At 46.1% G+C, this 15,461-nt stretch overlaps 1 protein-coding gene across 1 annotated transcript in view; it reads left to right on the top strand.

Moving 5' to 3' along the window:
* The window catches only part of LOC144178996 (cytochrome P450 3A41-like), a 29,926-nt gene extending 15,166 nt beyond the window's left edge, over positions 1 to 14,760 (top strand). The window contains exons 6-14 of the mRNA XM_077707157.1: positions 1,359 to 1,447; positions 2,571 to 2,716; positions 5,991 to 6,106; positions 6,946 to 7,090; positions 7,695 to 7,855; positions 10,863 to 10,954; positions 12,447 to 12,590; positions 12,684 to 12,846; positions 14,590 to 14,760. Of these exons, the coding sequence (XP_077563283.1) occupies positions 1,359 to 1,447; positions 2,571 to 2,716; positions 5,991 to 6,106; positions 6,946 to 7,090; positions 7,695 to 7,855; positions 10,863 to 10,954; positions 12,447 to 12,590; positions 12,684 to 12,846; positions 14,590 to 14,667 (1,134 nt within the window). The 3' untranslated portion in view covers positions 14,668 to 14,760. The remainder of the gene's footprint in view (positions 1 to 1,358; positions 1,448 to 2,570; positions 2,717 to 5,990; positions 6,107 to 6,945; positions 7,091 to 7,694; positions 7,856 to 10,862; positions 10,955 to 12,446; positions 12,591 to 12,683; positions 12,847 to 14,589) is intronic.
* Positions 14,761 to 15,461: the final 701 nt, after the last annotated feature.

Here is a 15,461-nt window from a genome sequence, read left to right as displayed (position 1 = left end):
GTTATAGCAATATTGAAGTGGGCAAAAAATAAGACAAATAATTAGGCAAAGAACACTATAACCAATTGAACGAAGAATGTGAGATTACTATAAATCATGAAGACATAATTCAGAGTAATTAATAAAAAAATTGTCGTTGATTTATCTGTCATAGGAATCGGTAAAACACGAAAGTGAAATGTGCAGCGAAATCTGCAGCTGAGCATGAGTTGCGGGTCGGCGGCTCTCTTGTGGGTATGCTTGGCGAGCGACGTCCTGCTGGCGGGTCGCTTCGGAAAAGGTGTACTGGCGTGATTTCCGTGACGGATAGGACGTCAGTGAAATCTTAGTGTATACGGGCAAAAAACACTTTCGTGTTAAAATATAAAACCCGAACAACCTTAAGTATAACGTACTCATTGGTTCTAAAGGTTGCTTCCCGCAAGAAGACACTATGTGGAGGGGTGCACCCTTTACAGGTTGCTTGCTTCGTTCTGCTGGCGTTCCTTCCGTGACGGATATGGCGTCACTGAAATGTTTGTGTACCCCGGAATAAAACACTTTAGTGTTAAAAAGGCAGAGTTCCCATAAGCACTTCTTAAGATCTGTGATTCTTACCGTCGTCCAATTGAACGACGGTAAGCTAGTGCGCCTTCGAGTTGGCTCTGCGAATTAAGATATCCAAATTTACTACGGGGTATTTGCGGTGTAGTGGTGGTGACGGCCAGTCACGGCTCAGATGGTTTAGTCTACTTAGCGGCATGATACGTACGGCCGCGTGGAATTGCCTGGGCCGCTGAGGACGGTCGCGCCGCTGTGTGGTGCGTGTTTGTATCCTACTCCGTGGGTTTGAAGAACTTGTGCAAGTACTTAGAACAACACGAAACGGAAAATCTAAGGGGTAGCGTTGGTGAATGCAGCTCTACGGATAAGTTAAATTGACTTTGAATGCCGTTAGAGAGCTTTACCCATAATGAGGACGCACCCGTTGCCTTAACAATCAACCGAAATGGTACTTTGCGGGTTAATTAAGAAAAGATATTTAATCTGATGAGGCATAGACATGCAACTAAATGCTGATATCGGCAAAAGCAATGTAGCGTTGCTGACCCAGCAATTAAAAATTCACGGAGGACACAATGTTTCTCCAGGCGGTGCAGTGTGCCTAACAACACCCAGTGTTAATGTTATTTGCCAAGAATCAAAGCGAAATCGTCACTGATCTTTGTTAACTACAGCCTGGTGATATCGGTGCTATTGATCAGAGCAATCAGGAGTCCGAATGAAGTGTACTTATGAGAGTGTTTGCGATGGTCCTCAGATAAACATTCCTATAGTTCTGCTGTTGATTATGTAATAAGGGTTTTTAAACCTTGCAGATGAATTCACTGATTGAAGACTGCGCTGTCATTACAGCGGAACACTTGAAAAAAGCGGCGGAAAAGAAGGAAGACATCGACATAAAGCAGTAAATATTGCTCCTTCGTAGGTTTGTTAACGAAATGACATTTATTTGTTCTCATACTTCCGGCCTCATAGAATAATTACCTATAACGTCTCTTTTTATTTTCCAACGTAGGGCTTGCTTGCGCGTGGTATTTTATAAGGTGAGGGCAGAAAGTTGATAATAATTTTGCCTTCTTCAATAATACTCGGATTTGCACGTTTCTGTTGGATTAGTTTGCACTGAGAAAGCTTTGTGGGTCCAATCCTGGACCAAGACGGAGTATTTAGAAACATATGAAACGTCTGTACAGATATTTTAAAATAAGAAAGCAATACACCCCAATCATACGGCAAATAAATTCACTAACATTGGCCACACCAGCAAGTATTAAGTAAGATTGACCATTCGCTACAAGTAGAACAAGCTGAGTTCTTCTGTCGTTTTGGTTTTTTGCATGTATAAAACTTTGCAAGATAGTTTGATCTTCACAGTTAACCTTCTAACCTTATATTTCGGAAAAGAAATCTGCTCCAGAACACGTATGGCTACGAACCGCCCGTACTTGTAATCCCCTCTCTGGAGCAGGGTGGTCTGGCCTTAGTAATACGGGGCAAAATTGGTTGTCTCAAATTTTGGAGGTTTAAATCGTCGAAAATACACCTGGGCCAGAAGGCGCGCCGTAGTGGATGGCTCCGGACTAACTGCGTATCTTTACCATGGGCCAAAATCTCAACATACCATCGTGTTTGCTTTTTGCCTCCAACCAAAAAGCGGCCAAAGCGGCCGAGCTTTGGCTCAGCAGCACAACGCCTTACCTACTGACAAAGTCGGTTGTCCCATGTTGACAACCGTAGGCCGCAGTGTTCGTTTGCCATAGAACATTCGTAGAGCTTGCTACAGCGCGAAACACAATCATTAAAATATACTGCTTAAGAAATGCTGTCAGGAAGAGCGTCAACAAGATTTAGATTTATAGCCTTCGTTGGTTGTCTAGATAATGTTCTACTTTTTGGTGGCGCTACAGGATTCTCAAAAGGGCAGTAGTGGCTCCATTTATCTGTTTGGTAATCATAGACCCGGAGTTCACGAAGCGCCAGTTCTAACCCACCTAAAACGGTTTCAAATTTGTTATTTCCTCTTTCAGATTCTATGGGAACTACGCCCTGGATGTGATCGCGCGTTGCGCTTTTGCCACGCGCCTTGATTCTCACTCAGACCAGACCAACGAGTTCGTCACCAGATCGAGGCAAGCCTTCTCTGGGAAAATCACTCCACGGTTGTTTGTCTTCTGTAAGTATGCTTGTTGACCGCGGTTTACAAGTAAAATGTATTTATCAGTACTGAACTGGGTCGCGTAATATTGTGCGTGTGTGCGGGCGGCCAGTGATGTTTTTAGAATATATTTGGAACGCAAGTCCCGCTTAATCCCAGGTGAGGGTCATGACCAGTCAGCAGCACTCACTGTTCCATTCCAATAGACGGGAAACTTTTTATAATGACCACAAGCAACATTATGAGGTTGTTGCATAGAAGGACCATCAACAGCCGAAAGAAAGCCCCGATACGTCTCATCAAGACATTGGCGAATACCCAAGAGCATATAAACGCGGGACGAAGTAATGAATTGTCTCAAGTAACTGCACCCAATATGCACAATGATCACTGTTTGGCGAAAGACACGACAGACTATACTTCGCCGAATATAAATGACAATTTAAACAAACGCATAATCACAGGTTCACGAGGGCACCTCGACGCAAAAGCACGAGAGTGGGACGTCAATGTCATTTGTGAGTGTTATTATTCAGCTGTACAAGAAAAAGGCAGTACCTCTGCAGACTACAAAACAGTGATTGTCTCTAGGCTTAAATAGAGGCGGCAATTTACAGATCATGGTACAAAACCACCGTGATTACGCATAGAAGTTTAAACAAGAAGAGTCCCGGCAGGCGCTTTCACGAACACAGCTTTAACGCCCTGCAGAACACCCATGTACTCTGTTGAGGGCATCCTAGTATTGGCAGTATACAGGCATGGCAGGCCAGATATGACAATGGGAAAGGTTGAAGAAACAAGGTAATCAGAAATATACTTGCTCGAATCACTGGACACAGATGAAAACTGAGAAGAGTCTGCGTGATGGGGAAAACACGAACTAATAAATTATGAAACCCCGACGGCCATCGGCACGCTTCCGGAGACATCGATGAGGGAGAAAATGAGTGAAAGAACTGGGTGAATAAAGAAAGAAAGAAAGAAAGAAAGAAAGAAAGAAAGAAAGAAAGAAAGAAAGGAAGTTTATTTCATTCTTTGCATACAATACTACTTTACCATCTGGGCCCTCAGCCAACTGGCTAGTACCCGGGCCCATGCAGTAAAGGCTGTGGGATTCGTAGAGGGGTAAAAGTAGGTTGGTCACTTTCCCCATGTAATAGCAAAACCGGCGACGAGAGACACAAATCGGCCTTTCTCTTCTCGTTTCGCCCAGCAAGCAAGCTTGCTCCCACCCCGCGACTGCCCGCTGTACTGCGCGACAAGTGTTTTCACTCATTGACATTTATTACTGAATAATAAACATACAAAGAGCATGCAGGCTAGCTGGTTGATGGCGAGGATCTCGTTCCTCGCCCGGGCAATTTAAGGGAATCGAGAGGTTCGACTCACCGCGACAATATTCATCTCCGGGGGCGCCCCAGCGCGCTCATGTTTGCCTCGCTGGGACGGCGATGGCAGCCATTGTCGCCCTCCTTTTTGCCCGATCCTCGAAGGAAGGAGGTCAAAAGGCGCGTCCTCTCGCCTCACTTCCCGAGCTCCAACCTTCCGCCGCTTGCATCCCGCGCGCTCTCGCCGGCCACAAGACACTCCTTCGGCGAGGAGTTAGATCCCCCTCGCCGACATCTCGCCAAGCAAGTTTCCGGGGAGCAAGCAGTGCAGCGAAGCCGAACGAAAGGGAACGCGCTAATGTCACGTTCCCACAAGGCTTCATGAAATTGTACACGGGTCATAAACATTTCATTGGGAAATCACATTACACACATCAAGAGAAGACAACACTGTAAAGGAATGCCGCTTCGCTCCAATGGTGATACATGCTTTCCATCACGAAAGAACTCTTTCCCACTTCTCGTGAAATTGGCGTTAGTTTTAATATCTAAAGGCAGAAGATTCCAGATTACAGCTCCGGAAAACGCTATACTACGTTTACTATAATTATTGTGGTAAACGTAGAAATGGGTCGGAGAAATATCACGGAGTAAATGGTTCAAGCGAACTTTTTAACACAGCTTTTACGAATAGCCGTCGAGCATCGAGAAAGAAGAATGAATGAGCGATAAACTACGAAACAAGCAAGATGAAAGCCCTTCTTATTTGGAGGAGGTTAGGAGAGGTTAACAAGAAATCTACTCCGCACCATCACAGGTAACGTGCTGAGGTGGAGAATTTTCTGAAAATAAGCATAGGTTGTGCAGACCGTCCTGCCAGTTCAGACAGCCTCGCGTGTTCGATTGCTGAGGGAGTAAGGCTCCTAATTGTTTATGTTAAACTCTTGATGCCTTTTTAAAGGCATGGCCAACAGTAACTTCTTTACGGGTTCATGAAACGTAAACAGGACGTATTCGTGTCCCCGCACGTCTGCTCTTGTTGTCACGCAGATATAAACATTAACTTCCATTTTACTCACCCGCATGAAACTCTTGGCACGAGAACCGTACTGGGCAAACAATGACTCATAGCTCACAGATAGAAGCCTCACGAAGATAGGGGGACTCCAAGAAACTGGAACTCTAGCATCGACGGTAAAGAATGAAAAGCGGCATGCAGTAAATTTTTTCATAACCCGAGGAGGCCATGTTGTCGGAGGGGAGTATTAGCCGCTTGAAAACCGTGGAGAACGTTCCCCGTTACTTAGCCGTGTTGGAACATTGCTCTTTAACGCAGCTCAGCTTTTGCTTATCCAAACAGTTCAGTCGTAACCCCCTAGGGCTCATTGACCTCGGTTTAACACAGCTCAGCGTTTGCTCATTCTAACAGCTTCGTCATACCGCTCTGAGGCTTATTGACCCAATTTGAGAGAAATAAACTCAATGTTTGCAGGGTGACGATTCAGACACCTGTGTGTGTTCATTTTCCACTCACGCTGTTTCTAAAGCTGATTGAAACAAACATTCGCGTAATATTGCTCCGACCAGGACGAGGAATTACTACGCAATGGTGCCATTACCCAATACCCTCCCCCCATGATAAAACGACTTTCGAACGAGTACTCGAACCTCATGTTTGGGATCTCATTACGCGGGTGCAGCCAAAGACAGTCCTTTACTTTCTACCGAGCTGCACATGTGTCAGATTAAATGAACCCACTATGGCCTACCCTCTACAAATCGAATGAATCACCAATTACACCCTCAGCGGCGTTTGATAGTGATCAGCAGCTGCTGTCATCAACGTAACTAAGAAATATTGCGCCCGGATTTAGAGCTGGCAGTGAGAAATACAAAATTATGATACAGGATAGCGCGTGTAGGCTCTAAGACTGGGGTTAATTTTTCTTTATTTATTTCAGTCGTGTTTCCTGCGATAGCGAAGTTGCTTAAACTTCGGCCCTTCAGCACAGAAATATTTCTGTACTTCAAGCAGCTCTGCGAGAACATTATCGAAAGCAGGCAAGATAAGAAATCCGTAAGTAGCCTACCAATTTTCCACGATTTTGTATCGAATTGGTTGGTGCATGACCTTGAAGCACATTTGAACCGCGTTAGAAAATAGGACGAAGGATTAGAAACACGCAGAGTCATAGACCGGTGAAGCATTACGCGTCTTTGTTTTTCGAGTGTCCAAGCAATTTCATAACCGAACCTTAAACTGGAAACATTGATGCAACTAGTAAGTTCAGCGTTAACTCACACTAGTTAACCTGATAAGGGTCACGAGTAACTCCAATTCAGATTCTAGACTTGGAACTTGACTTCAAATCATAGCATGCGGTTTACATATACAACCACTCAACAAAAAGCAGCTTTCTTCCGTTTGATTGTGGCCGTCCAAAGTTTGTCAAAACGGCTGTTGCTGTTTTCAACCAACATCTCGTTACTACGTGTCATCATAACAATACATCTTAGCCAGACTATGCCTTCTGGTGATCCTTCTGTTTTTTTACAAACGTGCAGAAAACATTGGGTATATAGTTAAGGGATAGTAAAAAGAAAAAAAAAACATTCTAAACAACGAAAACTGCGGTACATCCATCTTCATTCCGGTAATGTCGTGAGTCATCATACACGAAGCCTCGCTACCAAAGACACACCGCTTAATATTTCTGCGTATTGTGGATGATGGTTCGACTATAAAATTGTTAGGAAGCTCGAAGAAAAAGTAGGCGGAAGTTAGCGCCTGATCGCGGTTTTTTGTGTTCCTGATCTTTCGCCCTGTGTTTTCGCGCTGTTTAATTTTGCTTCTACATAGATTCACGGGCTTCTTTCACCTTCTTATCTGTCTAATAAATAATCTTTGCTCATCAGCGCCATGAGGACTTCCTGCAGCTCATGATGGACGCCCAGGAAGGAAAGCTATCGGCAGCGGCCGAAAACAGCTCCGAACGAGACAACCAGCTCTTCAATCTTGGCGAGGACCTAAAGCCTGACACATCCTTCTCTTCAGACAAGAGTACGACTGTTTTGTGTTCCTACAAGCTAGTTTTGCCTTCAGTTGTAATTAATTTAGTTTCTGGGTAACCTTTCCACCAACAGGCAATGAACAAGTGTTCACCACAGAGTGGCACCCAGAACAAACAGTGCCTTGAGATTAAGCGACAGGCTTGCGCTTTTAGGCGCCGCGACAAAAAAAGGATATACGGCGCAGTTTGAACGATGTTAACACTGCCAAACGTCTTACTCGCGTTTAGTTTTGATTATTGCAGTGAATGCGAACCCCCAGGAACGATTCGGAACCAATTTAGCCTGGACGTAAGCTAGTCCTTACGTTCCAAGTGAAAAAAGAGCAGCGTAAAAATGTCAGGAAGTGAAACATCAATGGACTCGCGCTTTCCTTCTGCACTTGTGTCGCCTTCAATGTTCTGTACTTGAATGAGTCGCCACTCTCCCCACTGTTATAGGTTTTAACTCGAAAACCCAACGGGCATCAATCGTTTAAGCCGCAGAGTCCAAGCCGCAGAGCAACCGTGGGAGAAATAGCTTTATGCCGGGGAGTGGTTTGGCTAGAAGGGATTTGGAAACATTTTAAGCGATCACATTCCCTGTACTTTTCGTAGCCCTGAACGAGGACGAAGCCATGGCGCAGTGCGTACTCTTCATCCTGGCCGGACAAGACACGACCTCGACCGTCATCTCGTACACACTCTACCTCCTCGCTCTACACCCAGACGTCCAAGAGAAGCTGCGGAAAGAAGCGGACGAATGCTTCGCCACCCACGTCAGTATGCGTACATGCATGCGCCCCTTACCTCGGCCGCAGCCAAGTGTCAAGAAAACGCTGTCCGGTGTGGTGCTAGTCACTGTAAGAGGCGGCGCTGATGGCTTGATGTTCGCTCCAGGAGTTTCAGACGAGTCTGTTCAATTTTAAAGTGCAACGTAGGCAACGCCAATCAAAGGAATGACTGCAACTTCATGGGTGATTTTGGGGCTTTTGGCCCAGTTGGGAAGAGGGAAAACACGAAAGGGGAGGATTGGGATGGCCGTGAAATCCGTCCAGTCAGCTCTGCCTCGCGCACGAACTCCTACAAAGAGATGATCCTGCTTGCTGCATCCAGGTGAGGGGGAGGGAGTCTCCATTCCGGCAGTGGGGTAAAGCCTGGACCCCTGTGATTGTTCCTCAGCGGTGGACGGCTGGGACAGTAGTTGCCAGACCGTTGTAGGTGGATCGTAGTAGATGGAAGTAGTTGCCCGACCGTTGGACAGGCACCGGCATCGCACGTGCAACACGTCACAGTGGCTGCGGGGTTGCCCTCCTCCTCTTGATCAGTGTTGTCCGCTTGTCCTGTAGGGTCAGCGCTACCAGTTTTTTTAAAGTGCAAAGCACTTTAGGCGCTCGTCTTGTCGTCCTAGCTCGGTTGCTGGAACCAAGCATATCGCCACGGCGTTACGGTGTAGCCTGTCACGGTCCCTTCCCCGCGGCGTAACCTAGAGGCTTCGAAAGCCAAGCGGCTATGCCAGGATATACGTAGCGTGATCAGCTGGTTATTCTTAGCTTTCCTGGTTGTCTAGGATTAGCTGATTATCATGCTTACTGCTGCTTATAATCCAATCCAAATCCAATCCAAATCCAATCCAAATCCAATCCAAATCCAATCCAAATCCAATCCAAATTCAATCCAAATCCAATCCTATCCAATCCAATGCAATCCAGAACTCCCGCTGGTGCAGTTTCAGGCAGCGGGCGCACGAGCACTGTGAAGGTGGGAAATTTGAATTGCATGGGGTGGTAGCTGTAAGCGGATAGCGGCAGTACAGCCCATTATGGCGAATCACTGCTCTGTCCTTGCGACAGCTTTCACATTGAGTGAAACGGCTTTATTATTTTTAAATATGCACGATAAATGTCTAATAAATGTTGAATTCAGCCGATTACTGAGTTATGTAGCTGTTTTCGTATTTATCTGTTAAAAACGCTGTTTTTAAGCATAAATGTTTGTAAATTGATATATCGCATTAATCGAACTAGGGTACCTCAATGGTACGCGCTTGCAAGAAGACACTTGATAGGAATTTCATGAGTTTTCTTGCTCTTGAAATTTGCACAAACTTTCTTTTCGTGCACAGGTAAAAACAAAACGGCGTATCCTCTCTGCTTGGAGAGGTATCGAAGAGATGGTTGGAAAGATGGCACTATCTTATTATGAAACTTTTTCCGCCAGTCCGAGCTCCATGATTGTTAGAGATGAAATTGTGCTTGGAAAAGGCGTTTTTCTTTCAGCATTCATCCACTTCGCCAATTTTATGGCGTCGCAGGTGACGAAACATTGCTAGGTTCGTAGCGTGGCAATTAAACACGTGCTACTGCATCACGGCTAAAAGAAAGACACAGGCAATATAACCATGAATTATAGGAACAAAATGATTTAAACCTGATGAAAATCATAGCGTATCCGCTAAATACTGAAATAGACGAATACACGCACGAACCATTCAAATTCTCCCACCAATAACGGTTGCCGAGATCAGTTGGGGATGAGGTTTATAGAGCCGGTATTTTTTTCTTTGACGACTGTTTACCACGAGGTATTTAGGCTCGAGATAAACATTAACGAACGTTCATTATAGTCGCTCCGCTTAGTGAAAGCGGCAAATACGGGTCTTACATAATGGATTCAGCAGCTTTTGCTGAAGCCAGCACTGGTCGCCTTTAAAACCTGAGAGCTTAGACCTTTTAGCAAAATCGACATCACTTAAGCACCTTCACACAGCTACATTTTGAGCAGAGGCAATCCGAATCTGCCACGACTTATGGTTTCCTTGCGGGAGTGACATCAGTATCTAAATTCGCATCCAGCTTTATGTTTTTCATGAATTTGTATGGAACTCTGTGGGCGCTATAATATTGTTACGTGGCGCCAGGACACAGATGAGATGAACGATGGGATGGGGTGAAGCGATCTATTTACAGAATGTACATGGCGGCCATAAGATAGCGCGCACTGGGACCCAGCCACTTCGTCGTCTTCGTCGTCTCCTGCCTGAGCCCACGCAGTATGGGACATGGCCCGCCTATATGCGTCCCGTGACATCGCCCCCCGGTTGAGCGCAACCGTCCCGGTAGAAGCCGCGGCAAGGTGAAGATTGCGATGCGGATAGGCAATGCGATGAAAACATACAGTGAAGATGTGCCTGTCGCCACCGATGATGCACGTGCTGATGCCTGGCCCCGCAACAGCGATGTCTTGAAGCCAGAAGCGGACCGTCTGAGGAACTGGAACCACGTCGGACGAGAGTTCTGGAGACACGGCACCTTCGGTTGGTCTGGTTTCGGCTTATAACGACTGGTCTTGATCGGCTGCTCTTGGGCTTGGGTCACGGGGCGGGGGACGTCATAGAACGCTGTTCGCAGTGGGCTGGGGCTGCCCGACACGGCCCACGTTCCCTCGATGGTTTCACCCAGGCCGAGACGATGCGATGCGGAGGCCAAGATGGGGATTAAGGCACCGCACCCTCCACCAAATTGTTACGTGGCGCCAGGACACAGATGAGACCAACAATGGGATGGGGTGAAGCGATCTATTTACAAAATGTGCATGTCGGCCATAAGATAGCGCGCGCTGGGACTCAGCCACTTCGTCGTCTTCGTCGTCTCCTGCCTGAGCCCACACAGTATGGGACATTGCCCGCCTGTATGTGCCCCGTGACAATATTGCCATTGAAATCGAGTGTGGTGGTTTGTTTATGTTCTTTCTCCATACTCATTCTGATGCATTTTCCCCTTCCAGGGGGAGCATCCCAGCCTCGATGTTGTTACGAAGCTGAAATATCTGCACTGCGTTGTTTCAGAAGCCCTTCGCATGTACCCGCCTGCAACTCGGTGAGGAAACTTGGATGTTTATGATGATAGCCACATTGATCGCGCTTTCGATCATTTGCGATGGTAGTAACGCTGCGAAGTAAAGTGGGAGATGTTAGGGACTCGTTCAACGCTCGGCGTCGGAAAGAATGATTCTAGCGGTGGAAACGTACTTTCGTGGTGAACGACAGTCGGGGATCATTGCCGCCACCGTGAGCGAAGTTAGCACCGTTGCTAAAACAGTGCAATGACATGTGCTGCCAGTTTTGCGCATGCTGCAGGGAGAGAGATGTACGGCTTTAGCAATTAAGGCTAATTTATAGGTGGGACTGATGCGGCGTGATGAGTGCAACTGAACTTGTTATGAAAGCGAAAGCAAAGAGTGGCCCTTTGAGTGAGAAACGAGGGGTTCGCGCAGGCGTCAGACTCAGAATCTGTGAACTTTTATTCTGGAAGAGTTCCATTGCGCGAAGCAATCCATAGCGTGGATTAAAACACCGCAGTAGCGTCAAGGGGCCGTCCACACCCGTCCACCGCGGAGGACTTAAGGCAGCTTAAGGACAGCGCGAAATGGGCGAACAACCTGGCAGCGAAGTTCACCATCGTCGATAATTCTTCCATTACATGACGGCATCAACGAGCATCGCCGCAATACGTAGGAGACCGATCGAAGCCGCTCAAAATTGTTACTGTGAATCGCTAGGCACTCGGGCTCAAACAGTAAGATTACGAAGCCCTTTGACAACTCGAGGCGGAAGCGAAGCATCTCAGAAGTTCAATTGGGCATAATTGCTTTCACATTCACAACCTCTAGCACGTGCTTAGCTGCCGTAGGATTTTTCTCGGCAGTGGTATCGTCCATTCTCGGAGCTCGGGCTGAACTACTATACGTCCTCTACATCTTGGAGCCCGGCTCACTGAGTCTTCACATGTGGGTTACACGAATTCTTACGATTGAAGCCTCCAATGCTCACGCATAAAAAGTTGAAAAAAGAGTTGCAGAGACCATTTAAACCACCGTGGGTACGCCTAACCAAGCAACACATTTGGCTAATGTTCGTAAAAATGTTTTGTTTGTGATTATGTCATGATAGCCGGTCAGAAAGGCCATCCGGCCATTTGTTTGACCTGACAGCCGCTGCCGACAAATCTTGAAAGCAGAAATTACAACTCTGTATGATCGCAACACTGCAATCCCAGCATTTTTTTTTCATTTGCAGTGTAAAAAACAATATGACATTTCGAAAGTAATCTCTTCAGAACTACGAAACTAGAACTACCTTCTATGCTGAGAACAGGCTAGCCATGCGTATACGCCGGCTTTGTTAAACAGAAGGTCATGTGGTTCAGTGAAAGGAAGGCTATAGGAAGGTTAGCCACTATGGAGAACGGTAACGCAAATCTTTCTGTTACGTAGGTATTAAGAGGCCCAAAGAGACAATTTTTACTTTGACCCCGTCCATCTGAAGAGCCGGATACATGCTGGCGACACGATGTGCCTTTTTTTTTTCAGAATTGAGCGGTCCGCGATCGATGACTACGTTCTCGGGGACACTGGAGTCCAACTGAAGAAAGGCGATTTGGTTGCAATTCCCGTTTATGCCATGCACCACGACCCCCAAAACTTCCCCGACCCGTTCACCTTCAACCCCGAAAGGTAACAAGGAATAGCAGATCATTCACAAACGGCGTAACTTGAAGGTGCGCCAACTTGGGTGCCAGGATTGCTGTAACCGTAAACTGTTCGCAGGTTCAGTGAAGAGAACGTGGGCTCCATACAGCCATACACGTACCTGCCTTTCGGCGCTGGACCTCGCAATTGCATCGGCATGCGTTTCGCCCTCCAGGCTGTCAAGTTGTCAGTGCTCCACACTGTTCGTAATGTCCAGCTGGTCCGGACAGAGAAGACAAAAGTGAGCTTAAACTACATCTTTTGACGGAATGTATCCCTCAAACGGTATACTTGGGTTATTACCGTGAGCAGCAGTTAAAATCCACCATTGAACCTTAAACTGAAATCGACACAAAGAGAAGAACGTCAGACGGCAGCAGCGCTGGTGCCGTCTCCCATTGTCTCCCTTATATTCATGTGCGTTAAAGTTTTAGTGATGGGCATGCAATTTATTGCTTTTGAACATTTCCTACAAGCAGGGACGAGGGTATGAGGGCATGTCTTGTATTTCCCAACGCAAATACACCTGGATGCATGGCCTTCATCAATCAACAGCGGAACCCCTTTTCCACACCCTTTCAACTCCCTACCAAAAACCAAGGATGCTGAAATTGGTGAACAACCTTTTTTCACACAGATACGGTGTAGAGCCACGAATAAGGGGGTTGAGTTTCAAGATAAAAGGTGTATTGGTATCCCAACACCATTTATCCACTTATGCTACACCATTTTGTGCCAAAAAGGGTGTAAAAAAGTTTAGTGCGTAGTTTGTACATTTTACGTAACCTGCTAATAGTTTCTTTAGGGGACTGCCAATGCAGTCCGGCGGAGAGCCCACGTTGGTGCAGCCAGGTCAAGTGGTGGGGAACAGAGTTCACAGAAGAAATGTATCCTCGCTTGTCTGGGGAAAAGAAGGGTTTGGGTCGGATGCATACTTTCGGGTGAGAGATTACACGCTCGGATGTGCCCGCACCGATGACCTTCTCTGCTGTCAGTGGCGGGTGCCCCACGATGCGTTCGACAGATTTTTGTTCTTGGGGACCGCGGGTGTTGGCTGATCTTTACATGGGTTCGGCCGTGTATGAACGGGTTTGTAATGGGTATAAGGATAAAACTTCATTGCATTGGAATGACAGTTGAAATGAACAGCACGAAGACGGAATCATACAAAATAAAAAAATAAGGAGTTGGCAATTTCGTATACAGTATGAACAGTGTACCTCATACGTTTTCTAGATTGCTAGGCTTCACCTCGCATTATATATTGAGATGGATATAGCTGCATATATTTCAATATCATCATATAACTCAATATATTTCAAATGTCAGAACACGCCGATGGTGTACAGAGTCAAGTACAGAGTCACATTATTGAAGTTTAAATTGCGTCGTGAACGCTAGATTTACATGTTTTTTTCTCGCTTCCTAATTATATGGGCCTCCTCTTTTTGTTGATCACCTAATGCCATCCTGTCTACAGAAGAAATATGGGCCTTCCATTACACAACGACCGATATGATTAGTAACCAATAATTGTTCACCCTTGGCGTGTTTATCTTACCTGCAGATACCAGTCAAGAATTTTTATATAATTACCCACACTAAATATGCTGATACCATTAATCGGTGTCTAAGCTATATGCGCGTTATAACATAGTTTGTGTATTCATAGGACATTTTGGTTCAGCTCAAGGTTCCCGGGAGGTATAAAATATTTTACATCCGGTTCATCGTTAATGCTCTCAACGATAATTATCTCTACGGTGGCTGAACGTGAAAAATATCTTGCTGTGTTCTATTACCTTCACGGGTTTTTTACTTTTATTTCGGACTTGGGTGTGTTAGTGTCCACAAAAACAAAAATAAATAGTCTATAGCCTCGCGACAACACGTGTACCCTTAAGGCTGGCTGGCTTCTAACTATTAATAAAAAAATGTCCATAAGTTTTGAAGGGATGATTGCATTGCTTACATTTCTCTGCAGGTTCCGCTGGAGTTCCAGAATGGATTCAGTGTCCTCACAGCGAAAGACATTACTTTGGGAATTAGGCAAAGAGCTTGAAGCAAAGGATGGATGTGCTGTTTGTTGTGCTCGACAAGTTTCGCCTGAAAACTGCATTTTAATAAAATATCGAACACCCCAGTAAAACTGTAATGGATATAAGGGAAGAGTTATTAACCCACCCCTGTGGCAAAAGCAACTCGTACAAAGTGTTCAGAAGAATTCTCCGCGAGAAAATGTCGGTGTGTACGGCATGGAGATGTCGCGGTCAATAACAGCCTCACAGTAAAGAATGTGTTTCGAGAAGCACCGTAGGAACAGGTACCTAACGTGGCATCTAGCACAGTCATCGTGGCGGGCCTTGTTGTCTTCACCTATGTTTCGACGAAAGGCTCTAGAAAATTTATCGAGACAGATCCCACGAAGTAGAAATGTACGTATTGTGATGTACAGAGACACCAAAGAGGCCCGTAGCGCCCTTTGTCGCCCATCTCCATCCTCCCACTCGCTCACAGGGCGCTTTTGCTAGCGGAAGGGGCGAAGACAGCCGACCGTACCAACAGAGTATTTGACGGGACACCTCGACCACAAAAATGCTCACTTCAACTGTGATTAAAGGTAAAGGTTCTCTCTCTCTCTCTCTCTCTCTCTCTCTCTCTCTCTCTCTCTCTCTCTCTCTCTCTCTCTCTCTCTCTCTCTCTCTCTCTCTCTATCTATCTCTCTATCTCTCTCTCGCTCTATCTCTCTCTCGCTCTCTCTCTCTCTCGCTCTCTCTATCTCTCTCATTGGTCTTACGGGACCGCACTCTACATACGAGTGGAGGGAAACTCTGTGCTTATCTGCTGGATACCTAA

Source organism: Haemaphysalis longicornis, unplaced genomic scaffold (genome assembly GCF_048455015.1).
Source record: "Haemaphysalis longicornis isolate Haplotype H1 unplaced genomic scaffold, Haemaphysalis longicornis Haplotype H1 scaffold_4, whole genome shotgun sequence".
Classification (NCBI taxonomy): Eukaryota; Metazoa; Arthropoda; class Arachnida; order Ixodida; family Ixodidae; genus Haemaphysalis; species Haemaphysalis longicornis.
The sequence above is the reverse complement of the archived record's forward strand: the minus strand, read 5'-3'. Positions and strand labels throughout refer to the sequence as shown.